This window comes from Hemibagrus wyckioides, linkage group LG17 (genome assembly GCF_019097595.1).
Source record: "Hemibagrus wyckioides isolate EC202008001 linkage group LG17, SWU_Hwy_1.0, whole genome shotgun sequence".
Lineage (NCBI taxonomy): Eukaryota > Metazoa > Chordata > Actinopteri > Siluriformes > Bagridae > Hemibagrus > Hemibagrus wyckioides.
Genome location: NC_080726.1, coordinates 15065240 through 15091180, shown reverse-complemented (window position 1 = coordinate 15091180; position 25941 = coordinate 15065240). Strand labels below are relative to the sequence as shown.

The 25941-nt window shown below is 40.0% G+C and overlaps 2 protein-coding genes across 4 annotated transcripts in view; both read left to right on the top strand.

Moving 5' to 3' along the window:
• Positions 1-3600: 3600 nt before the first annotated feature.
• ccdc92ba (coiled-coil domain containing 92Ba) lies at positions 3601-17072 on the top strand. The gene is made up of 4 exons (XM_058412989.1): positions 3601-3996; positions 4765-4909; positions 5992-6039; positions 11562-17072. The coding sequence occupies exons 1-4, from the start codon at positions 3970-3972 to the stop codon at positions 12251-12253; spliced, it is 912 nt and encodes a 303-aa protein (XP_058268972.1). The 5' UTR covers positions 3601-3969; the 3' UTR covers positions 12254-17072.
• Positions 17073-18271: 1199 nt separating this feature from the next.
• The window catches only part of LOC131368205 (lissencephaly-1 homolog A), a 43739-nt gene continuing 36069 nt past the window's right edge, over positions 18272-25941 (top strand). For 2 of the 3 annotated variants that reach the window (XM_058414182.1, XM_058414181.1), the window contains exons 1-7: positions 18272-18653; positions 23109-23293; positions 23388-23559; positions 23665-23808; positions 23898-24025; positions 25070-25224; positions 25392-25517. In XM_058414182.1, the coding sequence (XP_058270165.1) occupies positions 18521-18653; positions 23109-23293; positions 23388-23559; positions 23665-23808; positions 23898-24025; positions 25070-25224; positions 25392-25517 (1043 nt within the window). In that variant the 5' untranslated portion in view covers positions 18272-18520. Of the gene's footprint in view, positions 18654-19491; positions 19631-23108; positions 23294-23387; positions 23560-23664; positions 23809-23897; positions 24026-25069; positions 25225-25391; positions 25518-25941 lie in introns of those variants that run through there. The other variant, XM_058414183.1, reaches the window with a different exon arrangement.

The following is a 25941-nucleotide window of genomic DNA, read 5'->3' as shown; positions in this document are numbered from 1 at the left end:
TACAATTGGTCTGAGAACAACATTTTTACTGTTTCCCAGTTATTTAATTCAGATGTGTTTCTTCCAATCAAACAGAGTTCAACAAATGTAACTTTCATGTACCTCTCAAAGACATTTGGGAGGTACAGGAATTGGCATTGTTTTGCTTTTAAGAGAAACTGTTAAATCTAGCACTCTACCTCTTTCACTCTCACCTCATCCTGTGTAATGTGACTTTAAAATTAGATTACAGTAGCATATGAGGGGGAACTTTGTTAACCATATTGACTTCATTTAACTTTCTTTACCTGAAACTGAAGAAAGTTTAAATAAGACAAACTATTTTGACTCATTTTTTATTGACTCCTTTAGATATCGGAAATTTCTTTTTACCAAGCAGGGGCCAAAAAACAGAGATCCAAGATAAGAGTGAGAGAAGTAAGACATCAGGTTACAAGTAATAAAACAAGCTATCAAACTACCATAAGCTTAAAGAAACTGATATGGGGGTGGAGCAAATGATTTCTTTAACACATTTTAGGTAAAGGTCAGAAAATGGTGATGCCACCACAGGTGGGTGTTGAACCCTAGTCTCCAGGTTTCAACCCTGTTCTATAGGATAAGACCCGAATACTGGATTAAAAAGGACTAGGTGATTTATTGAAAAAATGAAAAACACACTTCACCAAGAAAACTTCACTTCAAAATGATATTACAGACCAGGGGCATTTCTAGGATTTGAAAACATCAGGGGCTGAGCCCGAAACATCAGGGGCTAATTAGGGAAAGGGGGTAAGCAAGAATAACACGTTTTGTAAGGGCATTTTTGTGTAATATTGTTTAATAATCATTACAAATTAACACAAACAGTATGCAACTTTAGAAAATTTCATTCAATCTTTTTTCTGACTCCTTCCATCATTTCAGAGTCTTGCTACTTAAAAAGGAGTTCATTAAAGTCATTACATTTTCTCTCTCACAGATATGCCATGCAATATTATCTCTTTTACAGCCTGTGTGTGAAGCAGTGCCGTGTAGATCCTTTTTTATTGTTATTATTTTACAATAATCTATATTATACTTGCACCTATTTCATTCCTCATTTATGCTGCCACTACTGTATGTATTATTCTTCATTTATTTATTTTTACAGCCTCTCTTCCCTTATTGTTCTCTCATTCTCTCATCTGTCTTGCTGCTTGTATCTTGTCTACTTTCTCTTGGTGACTTTTCTATCCTATTTCTTTGAGGGTGGAATCATCAGAGAGTATCTCAGGGACTTGACTTGAGCAAAATGGTCAATTACCATACTAGTATATATAGTGCTGAGAATTCCTTTTTCAACTGACAGAACAGCCGAATGATTGAGTTTGCTTGCTCCATTCGATTAAAAAGTTTAGAGAAAAAACATGGTATAATAGTCATATTCACACCCTCAAGAGAGTAACCTGTAACCTCAAGCAGACATGGAGAAAAACTAAATTAGAGGTGTTTAGAATTGCATACAAAGACTGTATGTCCAGTTATAGACAGGCTCTAAAAGCTGTTCGAGCAAACTCATAGAAAATAACCAAAACAACCCCAGGATCTTATTTAGTACATCTCTGCTTTTCTCAATATACATGCTTCCCTTAGGTAACATCATTAGAAGGCATTGGATTAGTTTCCATTGTTATGATGATGATACCCAGTTATATATCTCATCAAAACCAGATGAAATATCTAGATTAACTGAGCGTGTTAAAGATATAAAAGATTGGATGACTCTTAACGATAAGACCCAGATATTACTTCCAAAACCAGTACACAGAAGCTCTCACAATTCAGCTTGCACTGAGGAGGATATACTGTTACTACTAGCTCGACAGTGACCTGGGTGTTATATATTAGACAGCAAATTGTCCTTTGAAAATCAAATCTCCCATATTACAAAAACAGCCTTCTTCCACCTTAGAAATATTGCCAAGCTAAGAAACATCTTATCTGTATCTGATGCACAAAAGCTAGTTCATGCATACATGACCTCCAGACTGGACTACTGTAATGCATTACTAAGTGGTTGTCCTGCATCTTCACAGTTCGCCAGAGTTCTTACCAGGTCAAGAAAATATGATCATATAACCCCAATATTATCATTCAAGCACTGGCTACTTGTTAAGTTTAGAATTACAAACCATTGCTACTAACTTACAAGGCTCTAAATGGTTTAGCTCCCACGTATCTAACCAGTCTTCTAACATGCTACAATCCGTCATGCTCTTTGAGATCACAAAACTCCGGACTTCTGGGACAGAGCAACATCTCTGATAGGGCGAGGTGGGGGGTCGGGTGCTCAAGGGCTTGTGTCAGGTACTGACTAATGTCCCCATGCCAGTTTAGAAGTCTAGTCTTTGAGACTCCAACTTAGATCTAAGACGGCTACATTAAATTTCTTCTCTGATCCATATGACTGACTGATCTCCTGCTGGGTCTCTCATGGGGCTTTCTGTCAGAAAATGTAACACCACCCTCCTCCTCTAGCAGGAGGGCCCAAGTTTTACCCATTGTACAAACTAACATGCAGGATGAAAACAGGCAAGGTGACTTACTGAGAAAAGGAAACCAGCAAACACAAAAAAACAACACTGAGAAACCAAAAGGACTTCACAGTACTACTCGACAAAGGAAGGCAGCAAATGACAGTACGGAATAGGGCATGTAATCAAACAAAAGCAAAAAAATAGTAAGGAAAAAAACAACCCCCCAAAAAACATCACAAGTGCAACATAAACAAAGGCATTGAAATATTCCTGTCGTGTCGCCCTCTAGTGGTCAGATGGGGAAATGTACAAGCTGTCCCAGAGCATACACAGAGGCTGCAACCAATTCTTGTCTTACTAATTGAAAGCAAACTAATCCTTTGTTGATTAAACTGTCTAAAGCCTCAGGCAGTCTGCTGTAGCATGATGTAGGTACGAGTGTGTAGGTGCTCAGATTTAGCTGCTTTGATTACTTCACCATCATGCTGTCTCATCAGTTGAAAAGGAGGAGCTTTGCAAATTGAGTCACAGTAAAGTGAAACATAAGACAGTACAGTTTACTGCTCCAGAAATGAACCAGGACAGAGTGTTGGACATGAGAGACACTCAGCCTACAGCACAATACTTTTTGTTTACTGTTGTTCTTAAAAGAAGAAGGATATATTTATTTTATTTACTACATATTTACTTAATTTGACATTGCTGTCTTAAACAAATGTTCTTTAGTCTAGCCTTACATTGTTGTTTGTTATATTTGTGGAATGCAGAGTATATAAATTAGGCATTCAAGACAATTTGGATTGATGAGAGCTCGTGCCCCAGTAGAAATGTATGCCTAGCAACGCCCCAGGTAAGAAATCAAAAACATTACTGTAGTTCATTTTATACAGCATATAGAAACAAATTTAATGCTCATATTTAATTCAAATCCCCCCACCCACTATATTTTGTGTCCCATCTTTGCCACTATATGTTTTGCTGGATTCATGCAGATGTGCTTGTGTTTGTTGTGGCCGCTCTGCGCGCTCTCCTCATCCAATCAGATTGGGCGCTGATCCGGCGCGCGCAGCTCTCTCGTCGCCCTGCTGGCGTGTGAAGAAAACGGCACGCGCCCGTGCTGCAGAAAAGGCGCTAGGGCCACGCGCAGGAAATATCGATCTACTGTAAATTGTCGTTGTTAGGGTTTTTTTGTTTTGGTTTGGGGTTTTTTTGTAACAGACCCATAGGCCAGTGTGATGCACGTCGTATCTTTTAATATTTGTTCGCATTGCCTCATGTAACCTTGGTGACCGTCAGTGTGGTAACGATGTCTTAATGCTTCACTGGACATCGACCTGCTTGCTCGGAGGATGTCGTCCAGGCTTTACCCTGCATTGTGTGAACGGAGTGGACTTTATATAAACCTGGATATTCATTTCGTGGATCAGTTCATTTGCTTGTAAAGCTTTTGTTTTCCTCGTTTTGGGTGTCAATGCAGCCTGCGCTAATGGAGAGCCTGGTAGGTGTCACACAGGCTTTATAAACTGCTAATTATCATTGCATCGTTTTTGGTTATTCATTCGAACGTGTTTCTTACAGATGTTGAAAATACACCGTTTATAAATATCATTTTAATGTTTAACATAGTGTTGGTAACCATATACAGTATTAAGCATGCATCTGTTAAAGATGGGAAGTGGGGGTGGGGCTTAACTCTGCTGCTACAGCTCCTGTGAAGATGCTTTACAATAGATTAATTGTAGTTTTTGTATGGGTTCAGTGGTCGGTTGGGATTGCATGGGTGACAGATGAAACTGGTTTAACTTCCTGTGAGATCACAAAAGACTTCACTTTAATCGCAGGTAAATAAATCACTCCTCAGTAAACAGTTTATTAGAAGGTAAGATGCTGAAGTTTCAGGGTAAATCTGTTTATAGAAGGTTATCAGTTGATTTCACCAAGGTGTGTCTGTATGTTCATTCATTTGTTCAACTTGAGTACATGCTTAATCCCGTTCACGGTTGTGGTTTACCCAGGAATAAACCTTGGATGGGATGTAAGTCATCTCAGGGCACCACACACACACGCACAAACACACATGTTCACACCTGGGACAGTTTGGACTACTGCCATGATGTTTTTGCAAGATGGGTTAAAACCAGATAACTCAGAGTAAAGTTATGCAAACGTTGGAAGGACAGAAACTGTACTCAAGATTGACCCAGGATCCTTTGCATATTCACGTAGATAAAAGATGATAACTTTTTTCCTTTTTTTCATTGTGAAGCGGCCACAGGTGGTGATGGACAGGAGTGCACTGGCGAGGCAGGTGGAGAGTGTGGAGAGAAGCATCATATTCCTGCGGCAGGAACAGCTGACACTGCTGCACGGCTTACACCTGGAGATCCTGTCCCTGCAGAAACGCTGCACAGGTGAGATTACAAATGCGCCAACATGTGCACACGTTCACTCATCATATAGCATCTGTGCAAGAATCCTGAGCAGGTGCATATAATAGAGCTAGTAAATGGGACAGCTACAGGAAGTGCTTTTATCAGCAAGACAGCTGACTTCACAGAGGTAGTGTCAAAAGTGCTGAAACAGTACAGCGGCAAAGCGATCCATAAATACAGCCAATTTTGCCAAGGAGATATTTTTTGCTAACCTGTCGTATTATGAATCAGGCTGTGCAGAGCTGGAATGTAGTGACAGGACTGGCTGACATGGTGTGCTACAGTACGTTACTACAGAAATACACAAATCGTATTTAATTATATTTATATCTGTATGAAAGCGCTGAGTATTATCCAAATCTAATCCTCTACTGAGCCAAACCAAGGTGACATTTTCTAAGATTTTGTATTTAAGGTATGTGAAACATTACAGCTGTAATGACATAAAAAACATTAGTGCAATGTTTCAGTAATATAGTGTGTTTTGAGAGTAAGACAGAGTTCATAATCAAGGTTCCTCCTCAAGATAATTAAATGAAGGATGAAACTGTAAAGTCCTTATTATACCGCTTACTGTACAAAAAAACATTATAAAGGAAAGCTTATTTCAGTTATAAAGGATATGTGAAAATAGTATACCCATGTAAGCACACTGTATGCTGCCACGCCCAAGAATGCACATTAGTGTGAGTGCATGCGATAGCTGGACTATACCACTCATCTCTCTGTTGAGGAAGGGATGCAGCTCTGCCCACACACACCCCTCCCCCCATCTCTCTATGGAATGGTGTAGACTCTACCGAGAGCAGTGCAGGTCAATAGCTTCCTGGCAGCATGGGCTTTGTGTAATACAGTACGAGGTCCACCTGATCCTGTTTGTGGAAATGCTGAAACAGCTCGAGGAAGAGAAAAGGGAAGCACTTCTGCATGTTCATGGCTTCATGAAATGTAAGAATGATCTCAGCAATTGTAAAAATGGGTACAGTTACCCAGAACAGCATCTGTTTCAGCCCATAGGTGAATTTCTTGACTCTAATAATTTTCTGTCACATATGTTACAGAACTGACCCATGAGCTGAATTTAAAACCTCCTGGCAAAAGTGAAGCAGGTGAGTGCTCAAACATTCACACAGACACAGAGAAACACAGAAAAACAGCCCTGGATTGCTTTAACATTGATATCCTTCATCCCTATGAACGTCCACTCTCCTACATGGCAGTATGAGTTCTAATAAAACTAGGCTTTAAGCTACATCCTATTACGTTTTAGAAACCCCTCATTAGGAATGACTAAAACAGCATGACAGCCCCCTGCAGCCATGCAGTTGTGTTTGAGGATACAAAGTCAAGTCTGCTAAACTGTGAAAAGGGTGAATTTGTGAATTTTTATACAGCATCAGAAAAGAAAATGTTGTCTACTCAAGCTATATTCAACAATATATCATTCCTAAACTAAGTGGTTGCAATAAAGCAGTCTTTTAAAATCCCTTCATTTGATTTATTCAGTCTATGCTACATAACCCATCATCCTGTGTGTCTGTGGTCCAGTGCACCAGCCAGTTTGTAGAAAACAAAGTGAAAACAATAGGACCAAAATTGCACCTGCTCTATTATCAGGATATTGCATGTTGAAAGCCTGATGATGATACAAAGTTGGCTGTGATTTCTGGGTGGGAGAAACAGCATACCATCTTTCCCCTGTTAGTCACAGGGACACTAGTCAATCATGTGTGATAGTGAGGTCATGGATGCAGAAGAGGGCAGATGGCACTTTCCACAGAGTGTGTTATGTTACCCTGGGATCCAGGATGTGCAGCAGTTGGAAATGCTGTGGTTGGCTGGCTTCATGTGTCACTTGCAGGAAATACATGTTAGCCTTCACTGTTAGTAGCTGTCGTATAATGGGGTTAAGCTGACAGGTGGGAGGAAATTAGAAAAATAGAGACAATTTAGCTACGTTTGATCAAGTAGTTGTAAATAATAGTAATATTAATAGTATAAAATTGTAATAATAATCTAAGCAGTATTTTGGCACTAGCTACATATTATTGGTCCATAACTAGTTACAGGAACCAAGTTGTCCATGATTTAACAATTAGCCATTATCAAACAGGTTCAAAATCAATGAAGTGTTTTTACAACAAATCTGCATTTTAGCTTAAATAAGTTTTAAGAACAGCAATGTAGCCAACGTTCATCACTTCTTAGATATCCAAGCAGTTGAAAACACACTATATGGCTATAAACATTTGTGGACATCTGACCATCACACCCATATATAGTTGGAAGCACAGAGTTGTAATGAATATCTTTATATACTGTAGAATTACAATTTTGCTTTTACTGGAACTAAGAAGCCCAAAACATGTTCCAGCATGACAATGTCAGTACACACTAAATAAAAACAGCTGAGGGTGGAGTGGCCTACCCAGCCCTGACCTCAACCTCACGAAACACCTTTTAGATGAACTGGAACTCTGACCTCCTCACCCAGTATCAGTACCAGACCTCACTAATGCCTTTTTTGCTGGATCCCCTCAGCATCTTTCCAAAATTTCAATTGGAAATCGTTTCCAAAATAGTGGAGGTTATTATAAGAGCAAAAGGGGATTACATTTGGAATGGGACGTGGTGGTCAGGTGTCCACATACTTTTAGCCATATAGTGTAACTTGCAGCCATAGTGTGTCCTGATGTTGATGGTATCTTCATGTTTCTCCAGAAAACAAAAAGTCAGTTGTAGCTACCTTTACATTTTTTCTCATAAGGCTGTAAGCTAACCTAACTTAAATCACCTAAGCTACTGATGTAGACAAAGATTGAGCCAGGAAAGCAATATTAGCTAAATACACAATAAGACATTCATGTTAAAGGTTTTCATTGACAAGTGGACAAAAGTTGCAGGCCTGAAGAATCCTACAGTTAGAATAAGTATGCAGTTCTCCTTTTCCCCTCACAGAACTTCTCAGAACAAGAGCAAACTCTTAAATACATGTACAAGTCAGAACGTTTCTCACAACTTGACTAAAACATCAGCCAAGATATTATATAGCATCATCATAGTATTGATCAACCAGTTTGTTCTTTGTCAAACTGGTTGTGAAGATTTAGAGGTTTAATTTATGCAATACTTAGCTGGTAAGCATCAGTCACTTTTAGGCTTTTAGGTTAGATTCATTATTGTCCTCAGAGGAGAAATTTGTTGTCACAGTTTAAACAAAAAAAAAACTATCTACACTTTCAGGCATAACACTATGACTACCTGCCTAATATTGTGTTGGTCTCCTTTTGCTGCCAAAACAGCCCTGACCCATCGAGGCACGGATTCCACTAGATCCCTGAAGGTGTGCTGTGATATCTGGCACCAAAATGTTAGCAGTAGATCCTTTAAGTCCTTATATTAAGTCCATACTTTAAGTTGCGAGGTGGGGCCTCCATGGATCAGACTTGTTTGTCCAGCACATCCGACAGATGCTCGATTAGATTTAGATCTGGAGAATTTGGAGGCCAACACCTCAAACCCGTTGTTGTGCTCATCAAACCATCCATCCATCTATTTTCTATACCCGTTTTTTCCCTAATTAGGGTCATGGGGATCTGCTGGAGCCTATCCCAGCACACATTGGTTGAAAGGCAGGGGTACACCCTGGGCGGGTCTCATGTAACCACTCCTGTAACCACACCCATTTTTTATTTGTGGCACGGCACATTATCCTGAGCCTTGGCGGTCCATGACCCTTTCGTCGGTTCACCACTGTTCCTTCCTTGGACCACTTTTGATAGATAGTGACCACTGCAGACCAGGAACACCCCACAAGAGCTGCAGTTTTGGAGATGCTCTGATCCAGTTGTCTAGCCATCACAATTTGGCCCTTGTCAGATTTGCTCAAATCCTTACGCTTGCTGATTTTCCTGCTTCTAACACATCAACTTTGAGGACAAAATGTTCATTTGCTGCCAAATATATCCCACACACTAACAGGTGCCATGATGAGGAGATCATCAGTCTTATTCTCTTCACCTGTCAGCGGTCATAATTTTATGCCTAATCGGTGTATAAACACAAACTCAGATGCCTAATAGCTTCAATACCAAGCTAATGTAGCTAACATAAAAATGTCTTGTTAAGGGAAACTAATACCTCAGCCAATTCAAATCTCAAATATTCTGTCTGTAAACTGATAGTATTGATCAAGCAGTTTGTTCTGTCTGTTAATAGCTGACTTGTTAATGATTAAATGACCCCCAACTGAAAAATTGCCCTTATTTTTTACTTCTTTCCCCACTGCACATTTCCACAAATATATTTATCTATCTCAATAGTAAAAGGGTTAATAAAAGGGTATGCAAAGAGCTGATGCCAGAATTTCACAATCCTCCTTTCTCATCATCAGGCCACCTCTCTCCTGATCTGTCCCACACAGACCTTCTCCTCCTCTTTCCCTTCCCCTCCCTGTTCTCCTCTTCAGTACTGTCCCACTGGGAATATCCAATTACAACATGTTTTTTTTCTCTCGCTAAGATTGTATTAGTCAGAGAGACAGAGAGGTTGAGTGCAGTAGGGGTGTAGTGAAAATTACTGAAAAATTGAGCATAGACATAAAGGGGTTCAGTATGCAGCTGGGTATTTTGGTAAACAGCTTTTTTAATCAAAGTAAAATATCAGAATCCTATCACATGTCCCTGAACATTTTGCTGTTTGCAGAACAAATCATTTCAAATCCTAATTTCATCTAACATGATGTCAGATCTGCCAAGTGGGACCAGTCAAGGCTTTACAAGGGAGAAGGGAGGGAGCCTAAACAAAAGGATGGGTAGTAATGAGGATCAGATAACACTGCATTTTCTATATTCACTGCATGAGCTCATCTGAATCAGACCTGCTGGGTGGCTGATGGACTGGATGCGCTTGGGGAAGGAAAGGCTTTAGCTACAGGGAATACCTGCAGAAGCCTCAGAGCTACTGCAGCTGTAAAGAGGGAATAGAAAATAAGATTGCATCCAATATTTTATATATTTCCTAAGGTGGTGTGATGGCAGTCATTTTTTTTTCATAGCATCTACTGCTCAGTTCAAACATTCAACTGAGAACATTAAACGAAATGTATTTCACTCTTTATCCACCTCATTTTAGCCTCCTGATTGTTACATGTCCTAATTGTTACACTAATTTCCATACATTTTATTCTAGTTCTAATTTCTTTCTATCTTATCTTATTTTAAATTTCTAATTTCTAATAATCTCATTTTAGGGTTTAATTTTTTTATTTATCTCAGATTAGAGTTCTGATTTCTATTGGTTGATTTTTAGAGTTCTATTTTCTGTTTATCGCATTGTAGAGGTTTCATTTCTATTTATTTTTAGAGGTCTAATTTCTATTTATTTTTAGAGATCTAATTTCTATTTATTTTTAGAGTTTTAACTTCTATATTTTGATCTATCTCTTAATAGAGTTCTAATATTTATCTCTTCTTGGAGTTTTGCTTATCGGTCTTACTGAAATAATTTCTGGAATACTTCATTTTAATCTTCCTCTCACTCCAGATGTAAGAGATCAGAAAGGAAAATGTAGTAAGGGAGCTACTTTAACATGATGCAACATGAGTTAAATTTGAGGTCTCAAATAAATGATGTGTGTGGTTTCTGACACTGCATGACACCTAATAGCTTCAAAGCTAATGTAGTTAAGATAAAAAATGTCATGATAAATGGTGAGCACTCCAGAGAAGCTCATGCACTCATTCCTCGTGTTCGCTCTGATACTTCTTCTTTGATAGAAACCATATTTTGAGTGTCTTAACACCTGAAATTAATATTTAAATGTGTTTAACTGGTCATTTTGCCTATGATTTTCCTAAAGGAATTAAATTTGTGAGGAATTTGTTTGAATTGAAAATATATCTGAAAGCTTTATAATAATGACTGAAGGAAAACCTCTTCCTGTTAGTCCCCTTTGGACCATGTGCAAAAGTCCCAGTGTATTCAGTGTAAGTAGTTTGGACTGAATATATCTTGAGATTTATGCCTGATATTATATTGTTGTTTGGCATATATTTTTAGTATTTGTATAAAACATCCCAGGGTCTAGGTATTTGATTGACTTAAATGATCAACCTGGAATAATCTGCCTCCCAGTGCTGCACTCGTACCTCATGTTCCACTCCTAGATATATTTTAGGTGGACAGCTTGCTCTTTATCTGACTGACTGCAGAAGAGTTTTGCTTTTAATGAAAAATACACAAAGATGTTATTTTAACAGACACTGTATAACTCCAGTATAACAGAAGAGCAGAGCTTTTTGTAACCCTGAACAGATGGCACACCCTGCTAGCGGTCTGGTGGTTTAGGATTTGCTCAATAATTCTCAAATCCTTGTCTGTAGTCATTTTGTCCTTTGCCATTGTCTAGCTTTTCCTTTTAATACCCATCCATTATTTAGCTTAGTTGTTATTATACTTACAGAGCCATTAAAAGATTGTTCATATCCTGAATGCTTGTTCATCTGTTATTTTAAGATCACATGGGAGCTTGGAGTCAAGCATATAATAATGGCATGCAGTAATGACATGAAGAGCACCGCTTAAATAGCTTTCTTTTCCTGTGTGTGTGTGTGTGTGTGTACATTGTTAGAGGTACTTGAGGAAGAGGAGTTGCTTGAGGCACGCTGTCAGGCCGTGGAGAGCAGGCTACAAGATGAGGTGCACTCTCAGGAGGAACTACGTGATGAGCTGAGCCACAAGGGGGTGCTGGTGGGAGCTCTGAGAGCAAGCCTAAAGGAGAAAGAGCGCCGCTTCCTGGAAGAGCTCAAGCAGCGCAGCCACAGGAGCAATGCGCTGAACTCCGAGCTGCAGAAGCAGACCAAGACTGCTGCCTACCTGTCGTTCCAGCTGCATGCCGCCAGGCAAAAGCTGCAGCAACAGCAACAGCAACAGTATCGAAGGCGACATGAAGTGGCTGAGACAGAGAATCCGTTCTCCTTTAGCCTGTCTCAGCATGACAACTTCACTGCGCCTACGGTCAAACCGAAAAGGCGCAGCGGCGTCAGGGCGTGCTCACACCTCCGTGCCGAGCGGGCCAGGGAGTGTGTTCCCCGCGAGAGGGTGACAGGTCCCGAGGAGCCCATGGCCATGCCTGATCCTGCACTCTTCCTCCACCCACGCAGACCGGCAACAGCTCGAGCATTTCAGCATCACACACAAACACTGCGGGGGGCAGAAGGAGGAGTGGAGCCAGATGAAACTGATCAGGGAGACTCGGCCAGCAGGCTGGTAGCCACGGTTCCTGTAAAAACAGCAGCTATTGCTGAGAGTAAAGCAAAGTGATAGTGCTGTCTTGCAAAAACGGCCTGCTTCTTTCAGTGCTGTTTACCTCTTACCACTGACTGCACTGGCGGACATCTTTATTTTCTATATTTGCTTTATACTTAGATTTTTGTTCTTAGCCGTTAATGGCCAGTGGACTGGCCGCAGCACGCAGCACCGCTGTGTGGTTTCGCCTTGCCTTAGGAAGGACAGCCATAGGGCAGCTCATAGTTGTCCACGTGGTGGGGTGCCTCTGTGTCTTGGCTATTTGTTACCTACATGCCCTTGCTCATGAGTGCAGTAATGCTGTATTCAGGCAGGTTTTGTTGCTATACAGTGATCTTGGTAATTCTTCATCATATTTCATAGACACTTTTTTAAGCAAGTGAGCACTGCAGTGAGTGCACATATGAAAACTCCGGCTTTTTCATAAGCAAGAAGCAGCTGTTTTATCAGTACAGCTGTGTATAAAAGTAGAGATTTGGGAACTGGTCGCTGTAGATCAAGGCTCAGGGGTTATTTAGTGTAGAGAGTTTGAGAATCTGTGTGTTTGTGGGTAGATAAGCTTTAGGAGAATCAAGTAGGAATCATATTTTAATCGTGTTAGGAATCAGTGGTTTGCTTCGAATCTTTTCAAAAACCCTTTTAGAATGTTCCACGTGTGCTTGCACATGGTCTCTGATTGATGACAGATTTTTTGCATCCATTATTAACAAACAAACTCAGACGCTTCTTAAATGGCCCACAAACATACCGTTCTCAGACCTGTAAAAAAAAAAAAAAGGTGGCCCTGGTGTGCTTTATGTTTTGCATCATGGTCTAAAATATAAAGGCTTGCCATACATACACTCACCTTCCACTTTATTAGGAACACCTGTATCCTTGCTTATTTGTGCACTTATCATTCTCTAGACTACCACAAACTCTAGAGACTGTTATGTGTGAAAATCCCAGGAGAGCCCAGCTCCTGAAAAACTTTTTCCGAAACACTTTTTCTTTATTCTGTTGTTTAATGTGAACATTAAACTGTTGACCTCTATCTGTATGACTTTTTGCATAGCGCTGCTGCCACATGATGGTCGGATTAGTTCACTGCATGAATGTGAGGTTGTAGAGGTGTTCCTAATAAACTGAACCATGAGTGTATGTACAGATAGGTGACAAAATAAATACCATGTTGGAAAAGTGGAAATACCAAAAATCTGGAGACTTAGCAAAGTTTTGGGCCACCATGATTCAGTTTAGTGAATCTCGTCACAGAATTCTACAGTCTGTAGAACGGTATAGGAAGAATGAACAGCATTCTTACAAAAGACATTCACTCAGATGAGATCTGGCTGATGATGGCCATGGAGAGAATGATCTAAACATGTTGGTCCAAAATCTCCAAAATATAGAATTGCGTTGAGATACGGTCACTGTCGGGACCCGCATGCAGGATTTGCATCATTTTCATGCTCACCGAACCATTTCGTGAACCCCTATGCCCTGTGATTGGAGACGTTCAACCTGGCAGACAGAGCGCTCTCATCAGGTTAGAAATGTTTTATCATAGAATCACTGAAATAAAATAGGAGTCAGAATAAGTTTGTATTGATTTCCACTGACTTCCAGCTAAGGGTATCACTAGACCCATATTTATGCCAGTAAACTGATGCCCACACCATAAAAAGGCACAAAAATGGTCTATAGCTGGTTTACCATCCAGATAAAATCCAAACAAACTATAAAACTAGAAAAATGTTTCTAAGTGGATTGTGTAGTTTTAGGGAGAAAAGCTGTAGCATTGGCCAATATGTGCAAGGAGCATGTTCACCCGCAGCTCCACCAAAAATATAATATAAAGTTATATAAAATAAATATTTGCTTAACAAGTAATAAATAAAATAAAGGATCTGTGCTGCAGTATCGTACGCACTAAAAATGAAATCAAGCTATTCATAAGCTATTCATATTCACTTAAACAAAACTCAGTTTGATTTATATTAAAAAGGTTTATTTACAACTCATATTCACTCTTGTTGCCGAATATTGTATGTCATTTCTGGAAAACAAATCATTTGTAAATCTAAAAGTTATGCCTAGAATGTGCGTCTTTTTCAGACAGTGCTTATTTCTCAAGCGCTGGATGGCTCTAGTATGTGTAAGTGTGTGTTTTAGGCTACAGTGTGGTGTGAGATCAAACAGGATTCAACACACTTTCCGTGCAAGCCAAGCAATATATACGCATAGCTGATGAGACCATTTTGAAGCTTAGATGTTGACAGTGTGTGAAATGAAATTCAGCCTTCCTGAGACAGATTAAGCCTAGTCCTGTCAAGGATCCTGCAGATACACACTGCAAAAAACACGGCTAGATGTAATGTATCCCTGGCGATCTGTTGTCACTTTTAGATTAAATTAAATACGCTTGCATTTAACTGAAAGATCGCTAAACCTTAATCCAGAGCTTGTTGTTTTAGAGCAGGGGTGTCGTATATATACCTAATCCGCCCCAAACAAATGAATTTAGGCTCAGTGTTATTGTCTTGGAAACTGGAAATTAGATTAAAAAAAAGAGCTAGTCTGTGAAATTTCACTACGGAGCAAAAATAAAGCAATAAACTCAGGGCCGTAAAGTCACTGATAAAATGTGTTAATGATGTAATTTTTCATTAGCAAGCTAAAAAAAAAACATTGCAATCATGTCTATTTACAAGAGAAATCAATTTCACAGGAGGTTTCACAGCAGTGGGGATGAATACTTATGTTCCTATTTTAAAATGATTTTACAAACTATATTAAATCCCGCTTTCAATACAATAATGTTCGCTTCAGTTTCGCGCTTCAAGTATGCATGTGCGGAAAGTCTGTATTTTAAATTATGTGCAAGAGTTTGATTTTTTCTTTGTGTTTTTTTAATATATGAATTGCCTTTTTAATGCATTATTTTATGTCTAAAACATTTTAGATATGCAGATATTCCACATCCAATAAATATAACGTTACAGATTTTTTCATGTCCATTAAGTCAGGACTAGATCACATTTTAGATTAAAAGAAAAAGACATGATTGAGTCTGTCTGTACAGCAGAAGGACTACAGCAAGTTCTCCAAGGCATATGGAAAATCCTGTAGCTGATTTCTTTATAAAACTTCACAGCAGTGAACATGATGCAAATTTAAGTCAAATTGTGTTCACGCCAAATGTTGCTTTAATTTGTCTCGTACTGTTTACTTCTCTTTCATAGTATTTAGTAACATTCTCATTATATTTCATTTTAACGTTTCATTTCTTGTGCTGGGGTTTGTGGCTGTGCTTGATCATTAGTAGGTCACATGACCATAATGTGACCATATGTCAAAAAAGAAAGGATTGTGAGGGATTCTTTGCCATCATGTCAATTTGGACAGTGCTTATTTTACATGGGGTTATTTTAAGAAGTCCTTTTATAGCATAGTCTTTCCAGGTGTGGGAAAATTACTGACATGTTGGCTTCGGGACAGGACAAAACCCCCAGTCATTATGACATGTACATCCAGTCTGAATTAGGCTTAATGCTTTTGCACAGAGCTGTAATTGTAAACATTATGCTGAGCATTAGGATTGTAGCTGTAAGGTTTACTTCAATGACATTTTGTATAAAGCATACCACCAGTACATTTTGTTTTATACATCTATTGCTTTATTACTGTTATGACTGTGATTAGACTTCCAGGGATGGTAGTGAAATGCCATCCAGTACGTACAGTATATAATCAGCTGTTTAACCTCCACCATTTTACGCATTTAAATTGTTTTTTTCTAAATGCTTTACTTTGTATTTAATCGCTATTGATAGTTTAGGGGTTTCGTTACCTCTAAGAGGTTCAGATTTTAGACTGAGAAACTGTCTTCCCTACTCAGAGTGACAAAACTATTTGACTGTTATATGATATGTAGAGGTTTTGTTATTATGCCGCGGCAGCTTCCTGCTGGATTTACAACCACATTTTGTTCGCTTCAAACCAGTTACCTGTCAACTCTTTAGTCTCTATATGACATGAGACATTGTGCACCAAAATCTTGCAATAATACACTGTATTCTCTGACACAATATTAAAAAGGTTGTATCCTTTATTGTCTCTTGAGGCTTCTTTGTGAAATCATTCCTGTTTTTCCAGACATATCATCAGGCTTTCGGTTGAGATACATAAGAACTGATTGATAAAGTAATCTAGTCTTTTATAGAGACAAATGGGGCACAACCGACCCCAAGCCACTTTTCGCTAATCACTTTAGCCAGAAAATGTTTCATACCACAAGATGAATACAGCAATTTACAGCAATACAGCTCATTTCATGTATTTTTTTCTTTATTGGTTACAATAGGGCTATGCTGAACTAATGAGACACACATGGCCTATAGAAGCATTTATTTGGACTGATGTAATAATTTCAGAAATTATAATTTTAGAGATTTTTACTCACATCAATCTAGACTTTTAGCTGAATAATGTGAAAAACAACAACAACAATACAAAACAGGCATGGATATGGGCCGTAACAGCAGAAGAGCACACTGGCTTGCACTGTCAGCCCAGAACAGATGTCTGTGGCTACAGTATCATCGGTACATTTAACCTGAATAGCTGAAGATTGGCGAAACATCACTCTGTCTTAAAACCTAATCTTCAGCTGCCTAGTTTTGGTAAGCTTGTGCTTACTGTCGGCTCAGACGCCTGTCCTTTTCTGACAGCAGTGGAATTTAATGTGCTCTTCTAGTCCATCCACCTTTAAGATTTTTGACATGTGCATTGTGAAATTCGTCTCTGTATTGGATGCTAGTAAAAAAGCAATAACCAAGAAATGGTTGAATGAGAATCCAGCAACAAAAGAAGAGTGGCTAGCGATTGTAAAGGATATGTTTGATATGGAGAAAATGGTTAATATATATAAAAAAATAGATAGTACATTAGACAATTAGAGTTAATGCCCCCCATTTTCCACCCTCTTTATATATGTGAAGTATGTCTAATGGAAATAAACTGAATGGATTAAACTGTATGGACTTGAATTAACCTACTTCTTTGGTCATTTTTACTTTACCTCCTTTGTATATGTGTGTGCAGGGGGGCTATTTGGAGAGTAACCCCTATCCTGTAAATAAATGTATAAGCGGGATGTAAGAACTGTATGTAATGCTATATTGAAAAATTTAATTAAAAAAAAAAAAGAAATTTCTGCATACCACAATTTCAAAGCGTGCTGACTATGATGATTTGGGACACCCCTCCAAATCACTGAATTCAGGTGTTGTTTTTCAGGAGTTAGGCTTAGCCCCTTAGTTCCAGTGAAAGGAACTCTTAATGCTTCAGCATACCAAGACATTTTGGACAATTTCATGCTCCCAACTTTGTGGGACCAGTTTGGGGATGACCCCTTCCTGTTCCAACATGACTGTTCACCAGTGCACAAAGCAAGGTCCATAAAGACATGGATGAGTGAGTCTGGTGTGGAGGAACTTCACCTGACCTCAACCTGATAGAACACCTTTGGGATGAATTGGAGCAGAGACTGTGAGCCAGACCTTCACATCCAACATCAGTACCTGACCTCACAAATGCAGTTCTAAAGGAATGGTCAGAACTTCCCATAAACGCACTCCTAAACCTTGTGGAAAGGCTTCCCAGAGGAATTAAAGCTGTTATAGCTGCAAAGGGTGGGCCAACTCCATATTACATTCATGTGCATGGAAAGGCAGATGTCCCAAAGTTGCGAGCATGAAATTGTCCAAAATGTCTTGGTATACTGAAGCATTAAGAGTTCCTTTCACTGGAACTAACCCAACCCCTGGAAAAAAAAACCTGAATTCAATTATTTGGAGGGGTGTCCCAAAACCTTTGGGATGGTTATATATATGTAATTGTATTTACAGAGCGCTTGTCTTGTAGGTGCTTTACATGATTAAAATGTCAGCTTTTGTCAGCTTTACCAAAACCTACATTTGCTCTTTTGTACGAATGCTACCTGAAATGTCCCGCTGCGCTCGCCGTAGCTGCTCTGTAAGGGGTGGGATGAACACAAAGACAGAGAGGTCAAGAGGAGGAGAAAACACGTGGGTCGGCTTGTGCCCGGAGACCTGTCCTTCTTCCTGCTAATGTGAACTTGTTTTTGTGCTGTTTGATGTGTCTGCATGCAGCTAGCTCACCTCTCTGACCGGACAACACCGATACACTCTACATACACATCTCTACACCTGACCTCCCAAAGCAACGGGGTTTTCTGTTGCTGACTCTGACAGCTGCTTGTTTGTGGAAATTTACATCATGGTGAGCAAAACGGATGAGATACCAGCAGCATCAGTGGCGACCTGCACCACGGTGGAGCTCTCTCAGGAGGGAGAGGCACCGAGCAGCAAAGACACCAAGAAGAAACAGCTGAAGGAGTGCTGTCCATGCGGTACGTTTATCCTGGGAGAGGGGGGAAATAGCTGAATCTAGCCAGCTATACTGTTTACTCTAGTCATTTAGACAGGTAACTAGGTGATCAGAGTGCACAACATGTGCTATTAAAGTCTGTCATGTCTCGAAACAGATCAGAGATCAGAGATGTGTACACACATAAGTTACATGTGTCACCTTAGCATAGACTAGCATGCTAACTAACAGTGATCAGGACATGTAAAAGGACGTGTCACGTGGATGGAGCCTTCAGACAATAATCAGGTGTGTGCGCGCGTGCGCATGTGTTCTTTCAGTGTTGAGCAAATCGCTTGATTGGGATAATAAGTGTTATTGTCAAGATCATGGCACAGTGATAGATGCCCCTTCTCAGTATAAACATCAGTGTGTCTGCGTGCCAGACATCACTAATCACTGCGAAGCTAGCAGCTCTCCGTGTTCTTCATTAGCATTATCGCACCACTGCTACTACTAAGTCTTCTCTCGGTTAAGCCTCGTGTCTTTGGCGGCTTCCTTTATCCAAACGTACTCATGTCACCGAATAAAACTGTGCGGATTGTAATTCAGCATGGTGTTCCCTAGCGAAGGCGTGAAGAGCCTCGCCGCACATGTTCTGTAACAGCGTGCAGCGGCGAAGGTCACCTTCATTGGAACGGACCAACTCGAGACACAGAAACAGGGGTGTGTGTACTGAGACTTTCCTATGAACTGAATATTCACTAAGCTTCAAGTCTTTTCAGAATATTTTCATATTGAATAATGATATTTGGGTCATAACTTGAGTGAAGTTACCAGGTCACGTACGTCGGGTTTATTATGCGGACTTCTTTTCCCACTCGTCCCCCCCCCCCTGTAAAACTAACTGTATGATAATGCCCTGACTGGGAAGCGGAAGTTGCCGCACATGGAAAGTCGTGGTGCTTGTATGCCGATAGAAGGTTATTGCTACCTGTTCAGTATAGAGCGATCCTGCCGGTAAGTGCTGTGTGTATGTATGTATATATAATATGTATATATATATAATTTATTTTTTGTTGTACCGATTACATTTCCAACATTAATGCCACCATTTCAACTTCATATCTTTGATTGCGTCGAACAGCCGGCCAAGTTCTACAACTTAGCGCGCACTGAGTTGGCTAGCGCGCTCATTCAGTGTCATTTACCAAGGACCTTGGAATAGCGGTGTTGTGGTCAGAGCTGGAATGGAGGTGGTCAGGTAGATGTGATCTGACTGTTTCAGGCTCTGTTTGATTCTGCTTGATCAGGTGATTACATCAGTCTTTTCGGAGTACCGGTTGCGGATAAACTGCACTGTGTTCTTGAATGTATTGCAGCAGCCTCCACTGCAGCTCAGCTTCTGACCTTTTACCAGAGCAAGTGTTTTGCAGGATCTACACCTGAGCATTAGATTGTCAGACAGTCAGTAGGCTTTGTGTGTGTGGGTGAGTTGGACAGGAGATTAAGCCCGGTCAGCAGGGGGTCTGTGTGTCTCCAGGGTAAATGCAGGTCTTCTTCCATGCCATGGCTTCTTAAGCACTCATCCTTGGTGCATCTGGCTTGATCCACTTTGAGATGAAATACTATTATTTTGTGACCTGGCTGTCAGTTTTTTCCTTCTAAAGGTAGACTGTTGACAGATGAGTCCTAACATTTCTACATTACAGCTATTGTAAATTAATGCGTGTCTTTGTTGTTCCCAGCGTAACTTGGACACTGTTTCCTGAGCTTTATGGCATTAGGGTTCTAATGAGGTTAATGATTTGTTCCCAAACTCTAGAAGTTGTCATGAAGCATCAAGAATGAACTTCGTAACAGAGAGTTGTATTAAGAAATTAGAAATGCTTCTTTTTGCAACACATTCGGGTTTGCTGTCTTTATTTATTTATTTTTTTTCACTGTCAGAGTCCTCACTTTTTGACCTGCGTGGATATAGTGTGTTTAGTGAAGTGAGTAAAACACAAGAAAGCTGTTTAGAAGTGAGTGCTGCTTGTAGAAAACCTGCACTGTGGTCTGTCATTGAATGATTTACCAACAATATAATATTTACCAACAGATAACAGTGAATAGGCTACTTAAGATTCTCCTCAGTGGCGAATCATGCCCAAGACCAACCTGATGTGAAGAGAATTTCAATAATTTGTATGAATCAGATGGAGTTTATGCATAAATGCTTAGGATCATCACATCTGCTGTGTCGGAAAGGAGTGGTTTGGGATTTTGTTCTTTTCAGGGAAATGGGGAGGCTAGACTTGTGCATTAAAAAATTTTCTTGTCTGATTTGTATTGTTGTGCTCATGCAAAACTAAGGGTTATTGGTCAGGATTGAAGAGGGTGCAGGGCGGATGGACTTCACTCAGGCCGCTGGGAGGGGACAGAAGGGCACGGGGATCGTCTTTGAAGTTGTGCAATATGGTGATGAACTTACCCCATTCACACTTTGCACTATTTAAGTCAAATAGGCCTCTTTTGCAATTTGTAGTATTGGGTTAGTAATAAAGCTGCAGGCTCTTTTATTTATATATATATATATATATATATATATATATATATATATATATATAAAACTGTAGCGTTTAAATAGCATTTTCCAGCTCTGAAATTAGCTTTGCCATATCAGAGGCAGAGCTGCTAGTTTTGTAGAAAAGATGAAGGCTTGTCAATATTTTGTTGTAATTGCAGTTTTCCTCATTGGATGCAGTGAGGTTCAAAAGTGTCACATTGGCATGTGATTTGTTTAAAAGTCAAATTTCAGACATAAATGATTGTTCTCTGTGTAAGTGTGTGACATGTTCGTTATCCAGTGCTCATTATGTTTGTGTATCTGATTTATGCCCTGTGTGTAACAGGATGCCTAATGTTTGTTGCTAGAACCCTGACCCCCTTGACTGGTTACCTTGAAGGCAGTCAAGGACAAGTTGCATTTGTCTGAAAGCAAACACTGGGTCTTCTCTGGCCCTGGCTGTGTTCTAACAAAAGCAGCTGTGGTGTAGTAGGGTGTTTGATAAAGTGTGATTTATCCTCCAGCCTTGAGGCCGCGTGCGATAAATGTACAGGTTCTGTGTGGAACAGATTCAGAGTGCTGGGAATGGAGTCAGGTATTCCAGCACTGGCATGGGTGTAGTCAGCTGTTGAGTTCAGCATGAATGTTCACATTCTCAAGATTAGCAGCTGCTGCTGTTTTTAAAGAAAACTCTTTGAACAGCTTTGTTGAGCTCTGTAGGGGCTGAACTGGGGACACAATAAAGTGTCTGACTCTACAACTGATGTGTGATTTTATTTTTTTTCTTCTTTTTTTGTGTCTAACTGAATGGCTTGAAGCAGGATTTAGAGATCGCACAGCTGCTAGTGAGATGATCATATTGGACATTAATTACCTTAATTCCAAGCTTCTTACTTGACTTAAGAACTCTAGGATTCCTCAAAAGCTCTCACTTGGTTGTGTGTGTGGGGGCAACTTAACCTTGGGTTCCACATATTGGGAGGTTTGATCTGTTTATTTCTGTCATTATTGAGTTGTTTTGGTAAAATCCGACAGGCTGGGTTAGCTAGTCCAGTCTCATAAGGGTCCGGCTTTTAAGACAACTTTTACACTTGCACTCTGGTCCAAAACAGAGCACAGTTTTACATGAAAAATTGGTAATGTCATGTGTAGAGGAAAGCACATTGTGGTACTGAACCTGGGAGTAGCTGTAGGAGGTGGTCTGTTGCACTGTAACTGTGACAAAATTCCAGTAAATTTGAACACATTTTGCACTTGTTCAAGAAGTAAAGTAACCTGCGCATATGTTTCAGCTGATGACCACAACGCTAGTTTCCACAACACGTGTGCCAGCACACGTGGCATGGAAATGTTTTGGGACACACAAGAGGTGAAGTGACCTACTGCACAAAATGTGCTCGCATGTGTGTTTGTGGTGAAGTTGTACTCGAATTCACCGCAGTTTGATAGAATCAAGCGTGTCTGAAACCATGAGGGCCAGAAGCAGTTATAATCGGGTTCAGATCACAGCCAACATGACCAACAAGAAAATCCAGCTATGAAACAGAAGTTGTTTAGCTGACATCCAGCCAATTGTCTTAAAAATAAAGTTAGCGATATCTCCTGTATTATTGTTGGTTGTTTTTGGGTAATTAATGCTTGCCTGTTTGTCTGTTATAACATCAGCATTTAACTGGATCACACTACTGACTACATAATAGTATAGTGTAAATTTTGCCTGCTATATACCAACCAGTGAAAGGCAAAAACTAAAAAACAAAGTCCAGAGTGAGGGAATCCAACATGTAATGATGGTTAAAATTCAACAGGAATTACTTTTGGTCAATTTTTAAGTCATCAAGACACGTTTTCCTCAGAACCTTGTGGAATCTATATATGATCATTCTATGTAATTAGCCCAAATGTGCCGGTTTATTTCTCCAGTAAACTGAATGCTGCTTTTCTCCACAGCGCACGGTGCAGCTACAGCAGTGATGAATGGTGACGGAGGACACGAGGAGACAGAGTCCAAGCAGGATGGCAGCACTGATCCTGATGCGGGTGATGACTCCAACGAGCAGGAGGTGATCGTGATTCAGGACACTGGCTTCACTGTGAAGATTCAGGCACCAGGAATCGAGCCATTTGACCTGCAGGTACATCAGTCCTGCTCCTGCTTTTCAATACAGAGACATGAGAAGAAGAGTTTCTTTATTTTAAAAAATGCTCTTTGGTTTTTTTTCTATGCAGGTGTCTCCACAGGAAATGGTGCAGGAGATCCACCAAGTGCTTATGGACCGTGAAGACACTTGCCATCGCACTTGTTTTTCTCTGCAGCTCGACGGCAATGTGCTGGACAACTTTGCCGAGTTAAAGTCCATTGAGGGACTTCAAGAGGGATCCCTGCTCAAAGTGGTAGAAGGTATGATTTATAGAGCAGAGCTGTTTTTACTCGATTGGTTGATTTTGTTTTAATTTATTTTTCCTAGAGGTTTTAATGTATCTGTCCTTCACTTTCACTCTTCAGAGCCTTATACAGTGCGCGAGGCTCGCATTCACGTTCGTCATATAAGAGATCTGTTGAAGAGCCTGGATCCCTCGGATGCTTACAATGGAGTAGACTGCAACTCTCTGTCCTTCCTCAGTGTCTTCACAGATGGAGATCTTGGAGGTGTGTGTAACAGTTCGCTCACTTGCCAACAGAAACAGCTGCAGTCTGATCTGCTTTGATTTCATGCTCAATAATTCTCACTCCTACAGATAGTGGCAAACGTAAAAAGAAGGGCAGTGAGCTTGAACAGATCGACTGTACTCCTCCTGAACACATTCTGCCTGGCAGCAAAGAGCGCCCCCTAGTCCCCCTCCAGCCACAGAACAAAGACTGGAAGGTAAGAATCACCCTGCTTTCACAGCAGCATGTGACACACTGGCCGTTCATTTTCTGCGTATGTGCATGACACAGAACAACAAGTTCAGTGACAAACGTTTGACGGCATACAGGACAGATCCAAAAGATTGAACAGTTTATTATACCAATTCTATAGACATGTGGTCCAAACTTTCTTCAGTTCTTCGTTTTAAACTCTATTTACATTTTGTTTCAATAAAAGAAATAATTTTGCTTTATGAAGAAAAATAAGGAAGTACGGTGAGTGTACATAGCTAATATTTCTTTGCTAATCTGCTCGTGAAGCCTGTATGAAGCTAAAACGTGCAGTAAACACAATTCTCGCACTCATTACAACATCGAACCTGTTACGCTGTTTCAGAAAATCAGCCTTTGTTGTTATAATAACCTCCACTATTCTGAGAAGGATTTTGGAGCATGGATTTGTGTTCATTCAGCTGCAAGAGCATTAGTGAAGTCAGGTACTGATGTCTAGTGAGGAGCCCTGGGGTGCAGTAGATGTTCCAATTCATCCCAAAGGTGTTCAGTGGGGTCGAGTCAGAGGCAGGACACTGAAGTTCTTCCAGTCCATAGCAAACTATGTCTTTATGGATCTCACTTTGTGCACAAGGGCAGTGTCATGGTTTGGGCTTCTAGGTTCCAGTGGAGAGATATGGTAATATAACAGCATACAAAGACATTCTATATGATTGTGTGCTTCCAACTTTGTGGCTAGAGTTTGAGAAAGAACCACATATGGGTTTTCATTAAGTTTTGGCAATGTAGTGTATCTGCTTCTGGTTCTCAATGGAAAAAGTAACGGATAATGCACATCTTGAAGCGATTAACAACACCCACACAAGTCTTGTCACTTGCCCATGTGAATGTAGGGTCAAGAGGCAAATTTATTTACATACAATCACCACAATACTCTCACAAACGCCTACTGTGATGAAATATATTTCTATATTAAGATCATATTGACATCTCCTGTTATTGTCTGACTTGACGATCTGTCTTTGCTTATAATATATTTTGTCTATAGCCACTTCAGTGCCTCAAGGTCCTCACAATGAGTGGCTGGAACCCTCCGCCCGGCAACAGGAAAATGCACGGAGACCTTATGTACCTGTACGTTGTGACAGTAGAAGAGCGGCACGTCAGCATCACTGCCTCCACACGCGGATTCTACCTCAACCAGTGAGTACAACCGGACCCTTTTAGTAATTAGCATCATACATCTCTAAGTGTGTCTTTTTTCTTTTTCTGTATTGTTTATATAATGTTGTGTCCTATATTTATACCACCTATGGTTGTTTTGGTATAAAGTATAATTATAATATAATTATAATAATTGTTTTGTTTAGGTCAACCACCTACAATTTCAACCCTAAGCCTGCCAACCCCAGCTTTCTGAGCCACTCTCTGGTGGAACTGCTGAGTCAGATCAGCCCAGCCTTTAAGAAGAACTTCACCGCCCTGCAGAAGAAAAGGTGAGGGCTTCAGTTAATTATGCATGTTTCCAGCTTGTTTCAGGAATATATGAAGGACTGAACTTGGACCACATTTTCCACTGCATTGCATGAACGCAATTTCACACATGATTATTTATTTATTTTATTTTTTATTTGTTTGGAATATACACTATTCCATATATCTGAAACTAAAAACATTGTGGAAATATTTTACTTTGCTTCCAGGTGCTGTGCTTCTTCTGATATAACAGTTAAATACAGTTTTATGAGGGTCAGTCATTAGGTGAAGCTAATTTTAGCCTTGGATATTTAGTACTGTTTGGTATGATCAGTACCCTGTAGTTCCTGGTATGAAGCACCAAGTTGAAAGCACATACTTAAAAAATGACCCTGCAGTGAAATTGGCTCTGTATCAACCACATCTGAAAATTACTGAGAAAAA

What these genes read in the sequence shown, in the direction of transcription:
- ccdc92ba (XM_058412989.1), top strand. Translation starts at nt 3,970, where the DNA reads ATGCAGCCTGCGCTAATGGAGAGCCTG. An exon ending in CTGCGCTAATGGAGAGCCTG is followed by an intron (nt 3,997 to 4,764) that starts GTAGGTGTCACA and finishes TTCATTGTGAAG; the next exon opens with CGGCCACAGGTGGTGATGGA. An exon ending in CCTGCAGAAACGCTGCACAG is followed by an intron (nt 4,910 to 5,991) that starts GTGAGATTACAA and finishes CATATGTTACAG; the next exon opens with AACTGACCCATGAGCTGAAT.